Below are 18,390 nucleotides of genomic sequence, written 5' to 3'. Positions count from 1 at the left end.
CACTCAGTCATTGTCAAAGATAATTCATATAGTCTACAATAGATTTATTTTTCTTGATTTCACTGTCGCAAACTGGTCAATCACGTTATCGAAATTTGTTGTTTCCAATGTTTCTCTTTCAACGCTAAGAAGAGCAACATCACTGAGACGATCCTGTCCCATTGATGCACGCAGATACGACAAAATCAGTTTCAATTTGCTGAACGACCGCTTACAACTTGCAATTGAAACTGCTATTGTTAACAAAATTTGTAGTGAAATTAGCAAATTCAGAAATACGTTATCTCCATAAAACACAGTAAAACCAAGAAGATCCAAGGGAGTTTCTGGTAGAGCTTCAGTTCGGTTACGGAGCAGCATTCTGCAATCACCAATTTCGATGAAAAGTTTGTAGCCATTGTTGTCCGTGTTGTAGAAATTTGGAAAATCTGCACAATTTCGACGAATTGCATCCTCATCTGTGCCAGAGTCTTAACGTCCAGCAAAAATCTAAATTTATTGTTCATGTCTTTTAGTCGTAAAAAACGTTTTGACATCTCATGTTGAAGCCGATCAAATGCATTCTTCATAACGCGCACAATTTCTTCTTCTGATGAAAGTCCTGCATCTCTTGCCAGTTCTCCCAGGCATTCTCTTAACACGCTTGATTCTTCTGTCCACTTCAATCCCTCAGGTCGAGCATTTTCCTTTGGCGTTTTCTATAGCAGCTTGGCTCAAACCATTACCAAGCGTGGCAAATTCTTGCTCCAAAGATTCAATATCAATTGCAGCTTCCTTGAAATTCATTGTAGGATCCTACGTACCCGATCAATTTTCCCAAGAACTGCATTCCAGAATTGTAATAAAACTATGAAATTAAAATTCAATACGCGGCATGTAACTGCTGTGCACCACTTCTAGTTTCAGGGGTCATAGTAGAGTCCTCCCATAATTTTTTCTAGCAATCTTACTAGTTCATCCAGTCCTTCATCGATAGCTTTAACAGCTTGTGATCGTGCACTCCAGCGTGTCTCAGATTCTCGTTTTACTGTTATCGGAAGAGCTCTTTTTAACTCTTCCCAACGAATTGTTGAATGAGAGAAGAATGAATATATACTTTCAAGTGTCGCAAAAACGTGACGACAACTGGATCTTGCTTAGCTGAGTGTATTCCTGCTAAGTTTAAGCTGTGGTTATCACAGTTCACAAACAGTGCTCTGTGATTTCTGTCATATATTCGTTGTTGAAGGCCAGATATATGCCCAGACATCACAGCTGCATTGTCGTAACATTGTGCTCGACAGTCGGCTAGAGGTATCTCATCAGATTTCAATCTCTCGACCACGACTTTCTCTAGGCTTGCTGCATCTCTTGAATGTATCTCGATATAACCTAAAAATGACTCTTTTATAGTTACTTTTTTAGTTTGAAAATCCACATCCACAAATCTTATGACCTGAGAAAGTTTCTCACGATGTCCTAAATCAGGAGTTGTGTCAAGTAAGATTGCGTAGTATTTGTTATTCCTGAAATCACTTAACATTTTGCTCTTTACAGCTGATGCAAGTATATGAATAAATTCATTCTGAATTTCGGATGACAAATAGAAAACTGATCGTGTTGGACGTGTTTTGCAAATAGTGGGTCATACTAAGCAACGAGTTTGATCAGCGCGAGAAAGTTTCCAATATTTTTATTATTTTGGGCATTCAAGCTTTCCTCATGACCACGTAGTGCCAAATTTTGTGAAACCAGAAATTTAATACAGCTAAGTATTCTTTGTAATACACCCCGCCAGCGTTGTTTTTCTAAATGAATCTGCGCTTGAACGACTGCTTCAATTCCTGTACCACCAACTAGCCGTCGTTCAGCTTCCTTCCATTTAGTAAAAGCCATGCGATGACTAGGATTGTTTTCAAGACATTTTAGTTTTTCTGGCTTTCTCCACTTGTTGAAACCGTTGCTTAACCCAATTGCAGCTCGCGAATTTGAAGTCCATGATGTAAATAATAGACAACAGAAACAGTAGGCAGCTTTATTGATTGGTGAATATAACAGCCATGACCGATTTACTTCCTCTCCATTCACCAGTTGACGTTTAAACGATGCCGATGTAATCAAACGTTCTCCGTATACTGAGGATAGATTGTCTGTATGCTGAAAACTTAAGGATCCGAGAGTAATTATTTCATTGCGAAGAATTTGTGATGCTCGCGGAAGCTTTGTCATTTCGTCAAATTCTACGTAACCAACATCATGAAACTTTAGTACAGCAGGAACCACATCATATTGAGTATTTGTATTTGCAACTTCTCTATTACAAACTTCTTCTGCCTCATCTTCCCCGTTACTATCAACAAGCTTGTCATTATGTTGGACCTCTTGGTCTTCAGTATTTTCGGTGTTTTTTCCAGTGTCTATAGTAATATCTGTTTGAATCGTTTTTTTCTCCAAGTCATCAATGTTTTCATCATTAGCATCGACATGCTCTGAAACAGGTGGTTGATAACCGCAGTCTTCGTCTTGTGTGAACCTAAGATCAGAAGTTAGTTAACAAAAAAAATATGTTGATGTTACTTTGAAATTTATTCGCTTACAATACCTTTTTTATCCACATTCTAGGCTATATCATATCATGTTCACATTTTGGGAATACATCACTTTGTCCCTCATGGATGTCACATATATGGTTGAGAACTGACAACCACTTCGCTTTGACAAGTTCTTCATCACCATTGCTGGAAGCAGCACACCAGTATACATGGTTGGAAATTGATTGGGCCCAATCTGACAATAATTTGCAACCACTTTTTTCTGATGCTGCCAAAATTTTCTTTTTGATTCCTGGTGGATTTTTATTATTGATGAAATGTGTAAAAGGTTGGTTTGTTATGACAATCTATACCTTTTGCTACATACCATATGTTTTATGTACAGTTGTTGAAGAATTGTTACCAAACAAGTTGTGTGTCTAAAATGTTGTTAGATTCCAAATCCATGCAGCTATATGACCGATACTTGGCACAATATCCAGGCGAATCACATCTTCTATCTCCTCCAAGGTTAATGTTCCTTTCTCTGATTGATTCTAGAAGATGCTTTTGGTTCATATGCCAAACATTTGAAACACTAGGTATCAAATACGCTGTTTGAATATAGCTATATGTTCGCTCTGACAGAAATTGTATGCCTGAGTGACTAAGGAATTGATGAACTTTGCTGGGGCTACTACCACTAAACAAAATGCTGGCAGCAAAGATCAAGTTGCCCAAAGGCATTCGCCCATGCAGAGGTTGGCTATTCCAGTATCGAACATAACCACAATGACATTTTGCACAATGACATTTTGTTGGCTTCCAATTTTTGCGTCGGATTTTTTCAATCCAAATATCTTGCATGCGCTTGTTTTCGGGAAACGAAAAAAAAAGAAACCTTTTACTGCGTTTGGTGGTTCTTAGAAGAACCGTTTTTAAAATTAAATGCGGCACTCTACATGTTGAACCTGTCTTTCAGTCTGGCATTCAGCATGGTTGATATTAGACTCTATTGAAGCAAAACCATGAATAAGTACAAAGTTTTTCAAAAAGCAAATATAAAAATACTTTTACCTTGTTGTAAATATAAGTTATTTTCTCCTGGGTGTTCATGTTCTTGATGGACGTTAGACTCCAGTCGAGCCAGCTTTTGTAAATCAAGGAGGGCAACGGCTGCTTCGGAATGGCGTCGTTTAAGGTCTCGCTTTTTGGTCCGATCGTTTCTTTTAATGGCACTTTCACGAATAGGTTTTAATTTCTGGTGACCCAATTTAAGTGTAGGAGCTCAATCAACGTCGTGTTCGTCGTAGACATTGCTTGGACGACCTTGGAAACAAAAAAATTGTAAAAAATGTAAACAATTATATTCATAGAGTCTATAGACATTTTGCAAGGCGCTTCAGTTAAAACTCTTTCGCAATTGCTTTTAATATTGAATCACAAAGTTCGTCAACGCACCTTTAACAAATGTTCACCACATACGCGAGCATGGGGGCTTTCGATACCTTTCGGAGACAATGAAAGGTTTCTGAGCCACTTTTCACGACGTATTTTTGTTAGATTTTTAATGTTTCCCCTTCATGGAGAAGTTCTTTCGGTATCCTGTAATAGCCTTTATCCTTTTCTCGATTAGCTCGATTAGAGCAAGTAAAAACTGAACAGCAATCCGGCATATTTGAATAAATATATGATTTTTACCTGCCCTTCAGCTGGAAATATAAATACGTAATGACAGTGGAAATACGGGAAGTGACGTCTTTGCAAACAAAGAATTGATAACTGGGGAGGGGGCTATATTCATGTATTCATAAGTTATCATCCGTAAACACAATTGATTTCAATAGAAGAGTAAATCATGTATATATGAATAATACCACCCACCCCACAAACATCAATGTTCCGCCGCCCTTGTGAATATGCCTTTTTCATCGACAAACTTTAACAAAACATAAAATTTAGCTAAAATACTGAATAAATATGGTTTCCGTTGAGCTGGTTCTACCCCAGGTGTTTGTTTCGCTGCCAAGCTTTTCAATTTTCATGAATAAAAAAGAAACTGAGAGATTCCATTTCGCTAAACGTTTAAATTCCGCTTCAAATACAAAGGTTAAAGACCTAGTCCTTGCACAATGTTTTAATGTCGGACTAATGGAGTATGAGCAAGGAAAACGAACAAATTTCCAGAAAAAGTTGAAAGCAGCATTTAATTTGAACGAGGGGTAAATCACTCGAAAAATCTTTGTACACTTCGTGAAAAAAAGGCTTTTAATACAGAAGAACATTGCAAAGTTGACAACTTATAAAACACAAGAGAAGAGAGCAGGCATATGTGACGTCATTCATGTCACGTGTCCAAAGATTTGAATATCTCAACTAATTAATTCCTTGTTCTACGACACATCTATGTGTTTAATTTGATTACGAAACTTATGACTTCTGGTGAGCATTATCGTTCCTTGGTCGTCTTTATGTAAATTTTTGGTGTGCAAGCTACGTCATGGCCGCCATGTTGGATTGTTTTAACAAAGGGATGTCCTTATCTACAATGCAAATAAAATCCAACATGGCGAACATTCCATTGTTCTTCCACTCCCAGGGGAATTGTTCCACACCACCTATTATTAGGACAATCATGTTTCTTCAAAACATGGCCAGGAAGGCTGCGTTTACATTATAACGGATTTGCTGATCACGACATCTTCATTTGCTTTAAAGGGGTAACTGTTCGGAGTAAAAGCTTACTAAGCTGATAGATTTGTCTATTTGATTGTGTTTCTGACGTTGAACAATTTTACTGCCTTTAATATAAAGAATATTCAACCTGCTGCGATACCAATCCGGTAAAGTGTAAACGGGACCGAAGTCTTTGTTGCCAAACTACTTCTTGACTAGCTGTGCTCAAGACAGTTATTCTTTTTCAGTGGTTAATCTTAATCTAGCTACGCATGTTTCTCGTTGATTACTCCAACTCGTAGTATTTCCTTAAATTTTCATTACATAAAAAAGTTATTGAAAGACAAGTTGGTAAGTCCCTGCGTAATCTGCTTCAGAGTAATCTGTTAAAACTGTGCTCGAATTGTTATTAGAATATATAAGACCATACTCTAATGTTCCTTGAAGATAATGCAATACTCCTTTCACTCCATTCCAATACTCGATTCTGGGATTCGACATTAACTTTTATGAAATAACCTTTTAAAAATAAGGGCGCAGGTTGGTCGAATGCTCGAAAAAACAGTATTTCTCTTATTACGATATCTATAAACAACTGAATTCCAAAGGTAGCCATCGCTGTCTGTTCGTAAATAAGAAAACATTACAGAAAATTTGTTTTCCCCCATTTAATGCTCTAAATTTGCTGGCTTTTGCAACAAAAATGGTGGATGCTAGATAATTTTATTTCCGGTGTCTAAACTGTATCGTATGTAGGTCGCTGGGTCAATGCTCCTTAGTTCAATTGTTGCATGCGAACGAGAAACCGTTTTACATCTATGTTCCACTTTCATCAATGAAAATTTGTTTTGCAATCACAGAATACGAAAGCATGGACGAATACAAAAAAAGTTATAAAACGTCGTTTCGTACATCTTTACAAATGAACTGCTAAATCACGCGAGCTTCCCAAACAACCGGATGGAAGAAATATTTTTCAATGCATACCGATTTACAGAATCTTTAAATTTAGATCCATTGCTCAAAGGCAATAATTTAATTTGAGTGTATATGACACATCATTGTTGAGTTGAGTTTGGGTTAAGGTCTCTTTAAAAACAGAGAAGTCATAGAAAATGGGGCTTGAATCGCAAATTTAATACCCATCACCTACAACTACCAAGAATTTGTAAGGTTTATTTCACTAGATGTACAATAAACAAAACGACTGCCAGAAAATACCTAATGTTTAGCTCGTAACTCCTACACTCTAACATAAGTATACTCATTAGGAAAAGCAAATGTTTCCGTTTTTTGGTCGGCGAAGATTCTGGGCAAAAGACCAGCGTTTGGAATGACGTTCCACGACAAATATAGCGTGATATTTGGATTTCCTCTAAAAAATAACAGAAAATAAATGGGAAAAAGTTCTATCTTTTGTTGAATAAATATTTTACTACAGTTAAAGTTCATCCAACAATGCACAACATTAACCAACAATAAAGTAAATGGTTTGAACCCGGGAGTATCGTTATATGTTTGTAAATGATGATCGTCCAGGTTAATAAAGTCCTGAGAAGGACTGTTTTTGTTGTTGTTGACTGACGTTTCAACAACCTTAGCGGTAGTCATCTTCAGAGTCAAAAGATGACTACCGCTAAGGTTGTCGAAACGTCAGTCAACAACAACAAAAACAGTCCTTCTCAGGACTTTATTAACCTGGACGATCATCATTTACAAACATTAACCAACAATGGTGGTCAAAAAGGGTAAAAATTGTCGCAACAATATTCGACGATGTTGGATGAAACAGTACAGAGTTGACTTCTTTGTAGATTGAAAAAATTAAATAAATAAATAAATAAATTGGTTTTATTCAAAGAAAGCACATTGCAGTTAACTACAACTGAATTGCGTGCTACTTTACATCAATATTAAACTATAAAAAAGAATAATCAAATACAGATCATAAAAGATATGGATAAAAGAGACAAATACTTACATAAAAACTATATTCAAGAGAATTCTTTAATGCAGGAAGGAATAAAAGATTTAAAAAATCTATTAGTTTTTATTAGAGGCAGTTTAAAAGAACGTGTGCACCGTAATTTATTGTTGATAGAACAACGCTCTGGTAAAAAATTTGACAGTCTATGAGAAGGAATTTTAGTAATATTATAGTATAATTAGAAACAGGCATGTCTTCGACGATCGCTTAAGAGAGTCAAATTTACTTTATGTAATCGGTCGCAATGAGATAAACCAGGATAGATTATTGATGTTCGTCTTTATAGTACTCTTTCAGCATTGTCACTAAGGTATTTTGGCAAAGCAAAGTGGAATACTTCACAAGCAAATTCCAGAACGGGTCTAATGCAGCAGCAATAAAAATTAACGACTTTTCTACGTGGAATTTTTGCTCGCTTTAGTTCAACTATAAAGAAAATTCTTTCGTTGGCTTTCTCGATTATGCTTGTGACATGGGCAGATCCTCCAAAGTCATCACTTCAAGAATTTTGTCTTGATGGACTAGAGTTGGGCACCCTACTGAGATGGATGTTATCAAAAGTACCTTTATTTTTAATAAATTGGAAAAGCAGTTCTTTGCATTCTTTAACAATAAGTTGGAACTTATTCTCCTGATTCCACTTTTCTAGTTCATCGCCTCTGCACTGAAATTAACTGATTTCGATTCTTGGAATAGTTTCCGAAAAGGTTGTGTCATCGACATACTTCCAATGGAAAATATCTGTCTGCCTTAGGTCATTAATCATTAGGATGAAAAGCCAGTAGGCCGTTGTCTGTTCGAGACATCTATGGTATTGCACATTGCCTCAAAAGAATGTTAAAACCTGTCCAACCATGAAGTAGAGACCCAAAGTGAATTTGGCATAGCTTCATTAGAAGATATGCAAAAATTCAATCGCTTGGCAAGTTCTTCATGAGACGAGAAATTTTTTTCATAATAATTAGTTAACATTGGTGTATTAATGTCAACAAAGTGTGGTGTCTGCTTTTTCCCAAGAATGTATGGGACAATATCTTTAATTAGAGCATTATATATTCTCCCACCTTTCTTTTGCTATTTTGAAACAACAAAAGGTTCATTGCCAGACGAATCCTCTCGTTGAATTAATATGACTCCGAGTATGTGGGTTTTGTTCCTAGAATCTTCAGCGAAATCGTCATTATCGTACACGAGGCAAGTAAGTTTATTTTTTCTGCGCCTTTTGGAAGGAAAGAATCTGATTTCACAGATAGCTTAGCTAACTCTGTTTCATAAGTCTAAATGGCAGAATGGCCAAATCCATTTAAAAGTTGCCAGACTGCCATAACCAGTGCTAAGGACTTTGGAGTTTGTTTTTTCCCATTCGACGCAATATACAATATGTCTTGGCAGATTGATAGGACTTTTGTCATATGCGAATCCTCCAACTCAAGACGAGATGAAATTTCTGGATAATCTGAGAAACCTAACATCCAAGCTATAAAATTAAACAATACAACTGCGACCATCTTTAGAACTTGGTCTGTTGAAAGATCGACAGCCGATGGTGGCAAACATGGATCCATACCCAGTACTCCTTTTATAACATTTTTTAAAATCATCGCAACATCATAAAATTCTTTCAAATTGACTTCCGTATGGTGAAATATAGGCTGAATATTTGCTTCTTCGTAACCATCACTTTCTTCCTCTTCATTATCTGCTTTTGCACAAGTTGCACAATAAAACATGTTTATTTCGTCTGACTATGTTTTTATCACCACTAAGCAATGTCCGTTGTGATATTCGTACATGTGCACGCCAGATCTTGTGGATGACAGGAGCGCTCGTTTCACTTTGTGTGAATGCATCAATAGTATTTGTCTTTTTCTGTATTCTTTTTCCGGCTCTTTTGACTTCTGTTTTATCACAGAAACGAATAAAGCATTCCTTATAAAAATGCACTTTGGCAATTTCTTCTCTCACAGGCTCTGTCTGGACCCAGCGATCAACGTTTGACTTGTTAGGAAACGTTTGCCGCAATTTTACTAGGTTCCCCATTCAAATGAATTGATTGTATGCATGCCCACTTAATTCATCGATTGTATGCATGCCGTTGATTGACACAGTTTGCCTGATTTACTATCAAAATGAATGAAACATTCATCCATTCTCTTGATTTGCTCTTTGTGACTTGCAGAATTGTACTCAGAAAACAGTCAGAGTTAATAACGATTTAATTTTATAGTTTATCCTTATATATTCTTCAGCATTGCGTGACTTTACAAATTAGTTGTGCATGTATGACGCTTAAACACACCAAAGCGGGAAGACCGACCTTTCTTATCGCTTTGGTGGGTGTGCGCGTCATCTTGCTTAGCTTATTTGGCTAACTATCAGGCAAAGCTAGAATATATATATTATAAAATATTTATATACCGTATATGTTAATTTCCGTATATTTACGAGTGTATACATTTTTCAGTCGGATAGGTGGATCTTCCCGATTAAGCGCGTGCACGCATTTCCGACACAATGAGCATCAACATATGTTCCTGTTTGTGAGTCAACGTTTCATGAGTATGTTGAAGGTACTTCAAGTAAAAATGTGAAAAGATCAACACACTGCGGAATTTAAGATGGCGCTTAGTCGATCAAAATACCCAAGTTTGGTTTTACATTGTGGAAAAAGCAGCGCTTTTTGGCGTGTGGAAACAAAGATATTTGAAATCAGCGCATTCGAATCTACTACTTTCCGTTGAAATACTTTAGCACCGCGATGGGGGCGACGAAACGAAACAATTTCGTGCCAGAGCTAACGGCCTAAAGGGACCTAATTTTGTAACCTGTGGGATACTGTTTGGAACCAGACCCCATTAGGAGAATACAATTTTTTCCTAATTTTACACGTTGTTTCCCATCGCATAGAAAGTTAGTTATCCAATTTATGATAAAATTCGGAAGAGTAAGTTGTTGAAGTTTGTTAATCAAAATAGAGTGGTCAATCAAATCAAATGCTATTCTATAGTCAATGAGTAAAACTTGCACTGAGTTTCCAGTACCATCAGTGGCTTATATCTATTTGTGCAACATACTAATAAGCGCATTTGTTGAGGATGATTTCGGTATTCCTCCCAACTGATAAGGATCAATACAATTTAGGATAGCGGGGCCAACGAAGTTTTCGATAATGAATTCTTCAGCCAGTTTTGATAGACAATAGGTTAGAGACATTGGTCTTAAGTGATTATTTATGTCATTTACGACGTTTTCCTTTGGAACAAGGATGATATTTGCTAACTTCCATGAAGTTGGTATTATTTGAGGGCGATAGGAACAGTTAATTAGAGTACAAATTGAACCTGCTAAGATCTCAGCATATTCTTTATACATAAAATTTAGAAGCTTTGAAGCTTTCAGAGATTTTCATTTATTTAATGTCTGCCATGATGTGTTGCTACATCAGGAAACTGTTCACTCTCAAATTCATTACTGCATAAAATGAAAGGACAAGATTCCTGCATGGGCTCGAGAAAAGCATTGTTGATGGCATTGGCCAATTCGACTGGAGATAATAGTTCTAAATTTTCTGATTGAATACAGTCATGCAAACGTGAGTGAGATGTTTGACCGTTGATACGTTTTCCTTCCCGCCACCAGTGTCTTGAGTTACATTGTTTTAAAACATCTACGTTTGTTTTATAGTAAAGGCTCTTACATGTTTTCCTTTTTCTGTTATCAATGTTTCGATAATATTTAAACAAGGATTTATTTCCAGTAAAATACGCACGTTGACGAAGTTTTATAAGATGCCGGAGATATTCACTGATCCACGGGTGATCATTAGAGTGGTACTCAAAACGTTTTTCTGGCACGCTAGATGCATAGCATGGTTAAATTTTACTACTTTTTAAATGCAGTTGGGAAAAGCCAAACTTTGTCACACGCCTGAGTTAGCTGCGTAGTTGAATGTAAATACTTTTTAACTATATAGCTATACAAAAAGCGTAGCTAAAACCCTCCCCACCGGCATTAACCATAACGACATTCTGTGAAATAGTGAAAACAGAAACTATATTGTACTTTTTATGCGCAAGCCTCGAGGTTAGCAAAGATCTCTGATGGAAATAGTAAGGTGGACTTCTAATGGTTCATTTCAAAGTAAAATTGTTGCAAATAATAACTATTTTGTAGTGGGAACTAAGAACTGTACTACCAAGAAGCAGTTTTGAAATGACTTGAGATAGAAAATGACACAGTTAAAAAGCAACGCGTGTCTGGAGGTCAATTTGCGTGTATTGCAAGCGCTAAGCTACAATTTATGCAAGAGTTGTTAAATAAACATGTTTTCCGAAGTCTTTTTTTGATTCTGTTCAAAGAAAGAATATTTGTAGAAAGTATAGTGGCATTAAAGGTGATGCGGCTTAATCTTTTTACTGTGAATTATGATGCTTCCTATTGAATACCTATTTCGAATTGGAAAATATCATTGTAGAAACTGTTAAAAACGATGACATCGTTGATCGTTCAATTCATACAAATCGGAAACACTTCAGAAGCATGCTTCAACATGAAATATTTGTACGTACATCTATTTACAGAAGCCCTTAATTTGGGAGGATGTGACGAGTATTATCATATATTATCTAACTACATTTTCAAAGCCTATCTCATGTAAGTTTGAACTAAAAATTGCGTTTTTGTACGTCCACGGCGGAGGAACACTAATAATAATTGTTTTCGGTAAAAATAAATTTACAAAACTGATGTTTGTTTAAAAGTTTATGTGCTTTTCTATTCTGCTTTGAAACCAAAACGCTTTCGTTTTTGGCACATTTACAGACATACCAAAACAAGCAAAAACAGGAAAATGCCCTCTATTTATGGTTGGCTATGGCTTCCTTTACAAAAATGTAATTGTCAAAAAGTTGTGTACACTTGGTGTTAAGTCTCATTTGTGAAAGTTTTGTTTGCCAAATTAAAACAAAAAAGAATTTGTGTTTTAGTTTTGGAGCTTGGTAGTTTGTACAAGTTATTTTTTCTGTTCCATTAGCCGTGTGTTTACAATGCGTAGAAAGACTGGGCTCTACTGGCTTAAAAATACCGACTGACGTAGCCTTCCATGTATTTAGTTCAATGATTGCAACACATAGGGTTAAGTTATGGCACATATTGCTCAAGATTTAAAAGATTTTGCAAATGCGTGCAGGAACGCTATAGGAATCCAAATCACTGATTGTTTTGTGTTTTTCCTTTTTAAGCGTCGATTATTTTAAAACCTTCACCAACTGTGAAGGTTCTAAAAAAATCAACGAGATTTCAAAGCTTAGCTTATGCTTAGCACAGCATCAAGAACTGTGCAATATTTTAACCCAATGTTTTTCAGTTGTTTATTAGCAACGCCATTTTCGTGCGCAAGCTATTTCGAAAGTGCCTCTGGGTAACACAATTCTTATGCTAAAAATGGTTACTATCTGCGACACTTTACATGCAGTCATATGAACCATTAGAAGTCCTATAATCAATTTCCACAAAAGATTTTTAAATTCTTGCGCACACATGAATCTGGCAACGTTTTCCTTACAGTTCTATTGTTTTTTCACACCCTGTGTAGAAATCTGACTTCTCCATCAGAACTGGTTCAGGTAATTCAAATACGTACTTTAAACCGGAACCATCGTCAAAGTAATAGTATTCCGAGTTCATATTCTTATAATTAAGGATGGCATTTTCTCCACGCTCGATAATTTTATCCCACAACACCACTTGATTCAGTTTCTAAAATACACACAGTAAGAAATATGATTACCTTCGTTAATCATGTCAAACACAAGAAAAAAGTAGAACAAAAAATACTGGCAGTTGGTGAAGAACTATTTACATTATAAAATATGACAGACTTTTTTAGTAGATCAGAAACATTTGTCAGCATGCAAAAAGTTTGAAAAAATATAAATTTGTGTCAAGAATATATGTTCTATGAATGGCAAGAAATCAAAAAATTGCTATGGAATCTGAGTAGATGAGGTATATAACTTGGGCGTAGAATTCGAGATACACCACTTTCGCTATTTAAGAGATTTTTCGATGATCTTGTGATTGTTTTCTCCCACAATAGTTCAAATATGTACTTATTAGAGCATTTGCAAGCTATAAAAAGAGTTTACAGCGCATGTATCACTTGCATTTTTCTCCGTAGAGTATTCCGCAGTCAAATAGACAAATAACATTTTTGTGTTCCAGTCAAAGAGGCCAGTTAGATATACCAATGGTTAAGAAAAAGAGCAGTATAAAAAGCAATGCAAGAAGTAAACTATTAACTCCTATTCATAAACTGAGTATGTGAAAAAGAGTTCAAATTCTAACTGTAGGATGTTTTCTTCACTTTCTTAGACATAAACTTTTAAAAAGATATCAGCTGATATATCAACATTTACTATCCCCAAGTCATTCAATTCTCTTCCAACACTGAAGTCCTTCACATGTTTCCTAGAGAAGAAGAAATTAAAGCAAAAGGTGAAAGTGCACATCACTCACTATTAGTTTTTCGGTTTTACGGCACGAAATAGAGAATTAAAATGAACACTACTAAAGTTAGCGATCGTGTTAGTAAATACTTTAGACATTCAAACACCAGAAAATGGTATAGCTCATGGTTTAAGACATCTATAATGCGAAAATCGGTAACGATATGCAGATAAACAAGATATGAATATAAAAAAATCACATTGTCAAAAAATAGAAAAATGCTGGTGTTGGGCACATGCAGGTGTTGATTGCACTGAAAAAAATCAAACATAATTTAAATCTACCAAAGCCTTTCATTCTTTCAGTGTAATATACATGAACTGGAAAAGCGTCGAAACCAGATATAAAAACAGCGTAGTGTAAACGAAGGGTCACTGGTACGAAAAATGAGCATCAAGAAACTTTTTTTACGTTAATACCAAAAGCAACATTTAATAAGCCCCCTAGCGCCTTTTTTATTTGCATCGATGTGTAATTTCGGTTCTATGGGCGTTCAAAGTTGTGAAAATTGACGTACACCACAAAAATTTCTGTATTATTGAGTTTATACAAGTTGAATTCTTGTTCGTCATGAAAAGTCGTGACTTCATAGTCTACATGATTAACACTTGCTGTAAAATTTACAACTTCACCAGCACGTCACTACGTAGTCACATTAATGAAGCTGCTCATGTGCAACAGGTAAGTGCTACAGCAGCGTCGGGCAGCATGCGATCAGTCTAGATTCACAAAAATTTTGACTTTTGCATATTTTATACAGAAATCTAATTCAATCCTTCGTATAGACATTCTTATTTTTAATATTTATACGTATTGTTACTTATTCCTGATGATTCAATGTGTGCATAAAATTATTAACAAGTTACATTGTATCGACAACAATCAATAACTTAAAATTACTATTGAAATGAAATAATAAAAAATTAGTAAATTCAATTGTCACATGTTTGAAGGACTATTGGTGTTGGTGTTGACAGATGTTTTGACAACTTTAGCTGGAATCAAACTTCAACGTCAACTTCATATCTTTAAGAAAACCTTACTTTTTTTTAATTGCTAGATTTGGCCTATAATTGCCTGTCAAAAGCTTGTATAGTAATAATTTGTGGCTACATTGAGATGAGACTAAGATTTATAACATCAGTGCAATAGGTCCATTGTAGCGAATTGTTGCTCTCCAAACTCACTAGCTAATGTACAATGCCTTCAACAAATCAATTCAGATTTAACAAGCAATATGCTAAAATTTATATGTTCCCTGACACTGAAACCATAACAAAGTAAGCCTTTTCTGCAATTCTCTTTGGACAGTATGATGTCTATAAATTTCTAACTCAAAGCTATCTTGCCAAATTTGAAAATTAAAATCTTAGATATATTTGTACCACAAGGCCTGACTGCAAAGAAGGGCAATTGCCGCATCAAAAAATAATTAATCGACAAGTTTTAGAGCCCTTCAGTAGGGAGAAAACAACAAATTCAACACAAACTATGGTCAATTTGGGTCTGAGTCCATCCCCAGGATATTTTTGCACCCCTGAATTGACATTTTCAAGTATTTTGTTCTTGAGATTTTTAGGAAAACAGAAGCACATTACTCATTAGACTACTTTCCAAATTATCATTTTACACCTTGTAATTCTTCATTAGTGCCAGATTGCATTTACTGTCATTTGTTAAACTTTCAATTTACATTGTATTTCGGCGTATCCAGGCGTACAGTTCACAGGGAATACAATCCAAAGGACTGTATCAAACATTTAAACAATGAAAAACATGTTATTCAAATATTTTGTCGTTTTTCCATACAAGTAAGACATATTTTTCTACAATAATTATATAAAAGTTATAATACATCAAAACATAGTCACTTACACAACATGTTTCACTGCTTTCAAGTCTACAGGCAGATTGTAATCCTTAAAAAACGTAGAAACAAAACATCCAAACGTTAATAACGCCAAAACAGTCAGTGTAAAGGCAAAAACATTATTTGCCCGCGAAAGAAACGTATTCATTTTGCGAGAAGATGAGAGAGCAGAAGAAGAATAACAATGGCACTACCGGGAAGTTACCACAGGATTCACGTTTAGTGTTTGTAACCGATGTTGCCACTCCATTATTTCACATTTCACTACATTGGTGATTAAATTTCACAAGTTTGGTCACTTTCTTGTCCATTTTCATTCAATGGTTTCACAACACGACAGGATTTTTTGAAAATGACCTATATTTGTTTGCTTTTTGTTGACGACACGCAGAGTGTCATTTTTAAAAAGTAATAAATTGTAATTGATTAGAATGGCCTTTTATTCTCAACCATATCAAAAAAATTAGAGAAAATTACGTAGAGTACATCCAGAGTTATCACTTTATAAGGCAACATGAAATTTATGTTACAATTTTCGAAAACTTAGCTTTCTCATAGAGCAACTTCCTGTTGCATCTTTTTCTATGACAAATAACAAAATATTTTGTGACGCAGGATGCTACTTATTTGTGCAAAAATGACATTTGAAAATACTAGTCAGAAGAGATGATCAGGACAAGCAATGAGCTTGGCTGATTTGCGCCATTTTGCAATTTAAGTGCACTTTTCCTTTTGATTATGAACCATTGTTATGAACATAGGCGGCTCAAAAAATCACTTAAATAGTTTAAACAAACGATAATTCTCCCCATTCCAAAGTGACGGACCGTGCGCCGCGAATTTTGTATTAATTTATTGTATCTATATTATATATTTACCTAAGGTAGGTAACTATGATAGCAGATACGAACACATTACATGCCTTTATATAAAGTAATAATACGAAAAACCAAACAAGAATTCAAAATAATAATTATATCACTAAAAATAGATTATTTTTTTTACATGAATCCATGCTTAGCTTTTAAAAAGACGGCGAAAATCCCCAAAAATACGGGTGAGTTTTTACACTTGTTTGTAAAATTTTTCTGTCTCCATGCTGGATGCCTCATTTTGGTACATACGTCATTGTTTTCAAAACAACACTTAAGTGTAGCTGCCTAAAACAATAAAAACTTAAATTTTGGGCCAATTCCAGTCGTTCTGAAACAGTTTTAACGTAACTTCTCATAGTCATTGTTTTTTGTCACTGGCTATTAACTATATACTGAATTCAAAGAAAAATATTAACTTGGCTATAAGAACGTACTATGGCTATAAAGTAAAAAATGCTGCTACAACTAGTGATTTTATAAGGTGAAAATTTAACTACTTCCATGTTAAAAAACCAGTTTTCCTTAGAGAAGGAATCATCTTTAGCGTAAAAATAATTGTTTTTCACTAAAAACTGACACAATTTTCAATTACAATGATGTGTTCCGTACAAAACTCGACTATACATATATGACTGTTCCGTAAAAAAGCTGCTAGTTTTGAAGAAAATTAAAAACAATTGTCGGAAATTATGTAAATAAATTATGATTGTTATTTGAGACTAGGAACTTATCGTTAAAGCGGAAAAAGGAACTTATGATTATTGAGTATTTTAGAAGGGTCAAATTCATCTGATGCGCGATATATTTTTTGCTACTTTGGCTAGCAATATTGTGATACATCACACAACATCATACTATCACACTCGAATGACGTAATGTCCGCAGTGTCGCATTCGTCTTTCTCCCGAAAATACTCGATGAAAACTCTCCTCACTGACAATTTATTCCATTCCGTTTATTTTTACGTCTTAATACTCAATAATTCGAGCGAAAAAAGTTTGCAAAACGCTTGCAAATATCGAGCAAGAGTCTGTCATTATACTTTTTTATATAGCGTTCGTCATCGTTTGTTATCTTAATGGCACTCCATTAAATTACAGAACCGTGCATCATAGTACATATTAATAAATCCCAGACACTGACACTACAGGACACGACTACATCAATTACAATACATCACACAGAACGATACTGCCCTACACTTAATCACACAATACATCACACTACATCACAATGCATCAAACTACATCACAATGCATCACACTACATCACAATGCATCACAATGCATCACAATGCATCACACTACATCACAATGCATCACAATGCATCACAATGTATCACACTACATCACAATGTATCACACAACATCACAATGCATCACACTACATCACACTACATCACAATACATCACAATGCATCACAATACATAACACTACATCACAATGCATCACAATGCATCACACTATATCACAATGCATCACAATGCATCACACTGCATCACAAAGCATCTTTCTCGTACACATTGCTTTTAATTGAACCTTATTGATGCAAATTCATCTGATGCGCGATATATTTTTTGCTACTTTGGCTAGCAATATTGTGATACATTACACAACATCACACTATCACACTCGAATGACGTAATGTCCGCAGTGTCGCATTCGTCTTTCTCCCGAAAATACTCGATGAAAACTCTCCTCACTGACAATTTAACCCATTCCGTTTATTTTTACGTCTTAATACTCAATAATTCGAGCGAAAAAAGTTTGCAAAACGCTTGCAAATATCGAGCAAGAGTCTGTCATTATACTTTTTTATTTACAATTTTGCATGAACAATTATATAATATGTCACCTATAGCAGTGTAGGTAGGTTCTTAGCCAATTGCAATCGAGATGGCATAATATGCATAATAATAGTATTTCCCATGACTTCTGACTGGGAAAAGTCAAAATAATTTCTCA

The 18,390-nt window shown here is 35.3% G+C and overlaps 2 protein-coding genes across 2 annotated transcripts; both read right to left on the bottom strand.

Annotated features, from left to right (window-relative positions):
• Window positions 1-1,629: 1,629 nt before the first annotated feature.
• Window positions 1,630-2,596, bottom strand: LOC124445096. The gene is made up of 2 exons (XM_046995805.1): window positions 2,577-2,596; window positions 1,630-2,512 (listed from the first exon to the last, which is right to left on the bottom strand). The coding sequence occupies exons 1-2, from the start codon at window positions 2,594-2,596 to the stop codon at window positions 1,630-1,632; spliced, it is 903 nt and encodes a 300-aa protein (XP_046851761.1).
• Window positions 2,597-6,342: 3,746 nt separating this feature from the next.
• LOC124446830 (signal peptidase complex subunit 3-like) lies at window positions 6,343-15,772 on the bottom strand. The gene is made up of 5 exons (XM_046997711.1): window positions 15,556-15,772; window positions 13,568-13,641; window positions 13,338-13,414; window positions 12,815-12,930; window positions 6,343-6,561 (listed from the first exon to the last, which is right to left on the bottom strand). Exons 1-5 carry the CDS (start codon window positions 15,696-15,698, stop codon window positions 6,429-6,431), a joined length of 543 nt encoding a protein of 180 aa, XP_046853667.1. The 5' UTR covers window positions 15,699-15,772; the 3' UTR covers window positions 6,343-6,428.
• Between the last annotated feature and the right edge of the window lie 2,618 nt (window positions 15,773-18,390).

The sequence above is a fragment of the Xenia sp. Carnegie-2017 genome, unplaced genomic scaffold, assembly GCF_021976095.1.
Source record: "Xenia sp. Carnegie-2017 unplaced genomic scaffold, XeniaSp_v1 HiC_scaffold_22, whole genome shotgun sequence".
Taxonomy (NCBI): Eukaryota; Metazoa; Cnidaria; class Anthozoa; order Malacalcyonacea; family Xeniidae; genus Xenia; species Xenia sp. Carnegie-2017.
This window is presented reverse-complemented; position numbering and strand designations above follow the sequence as displayed.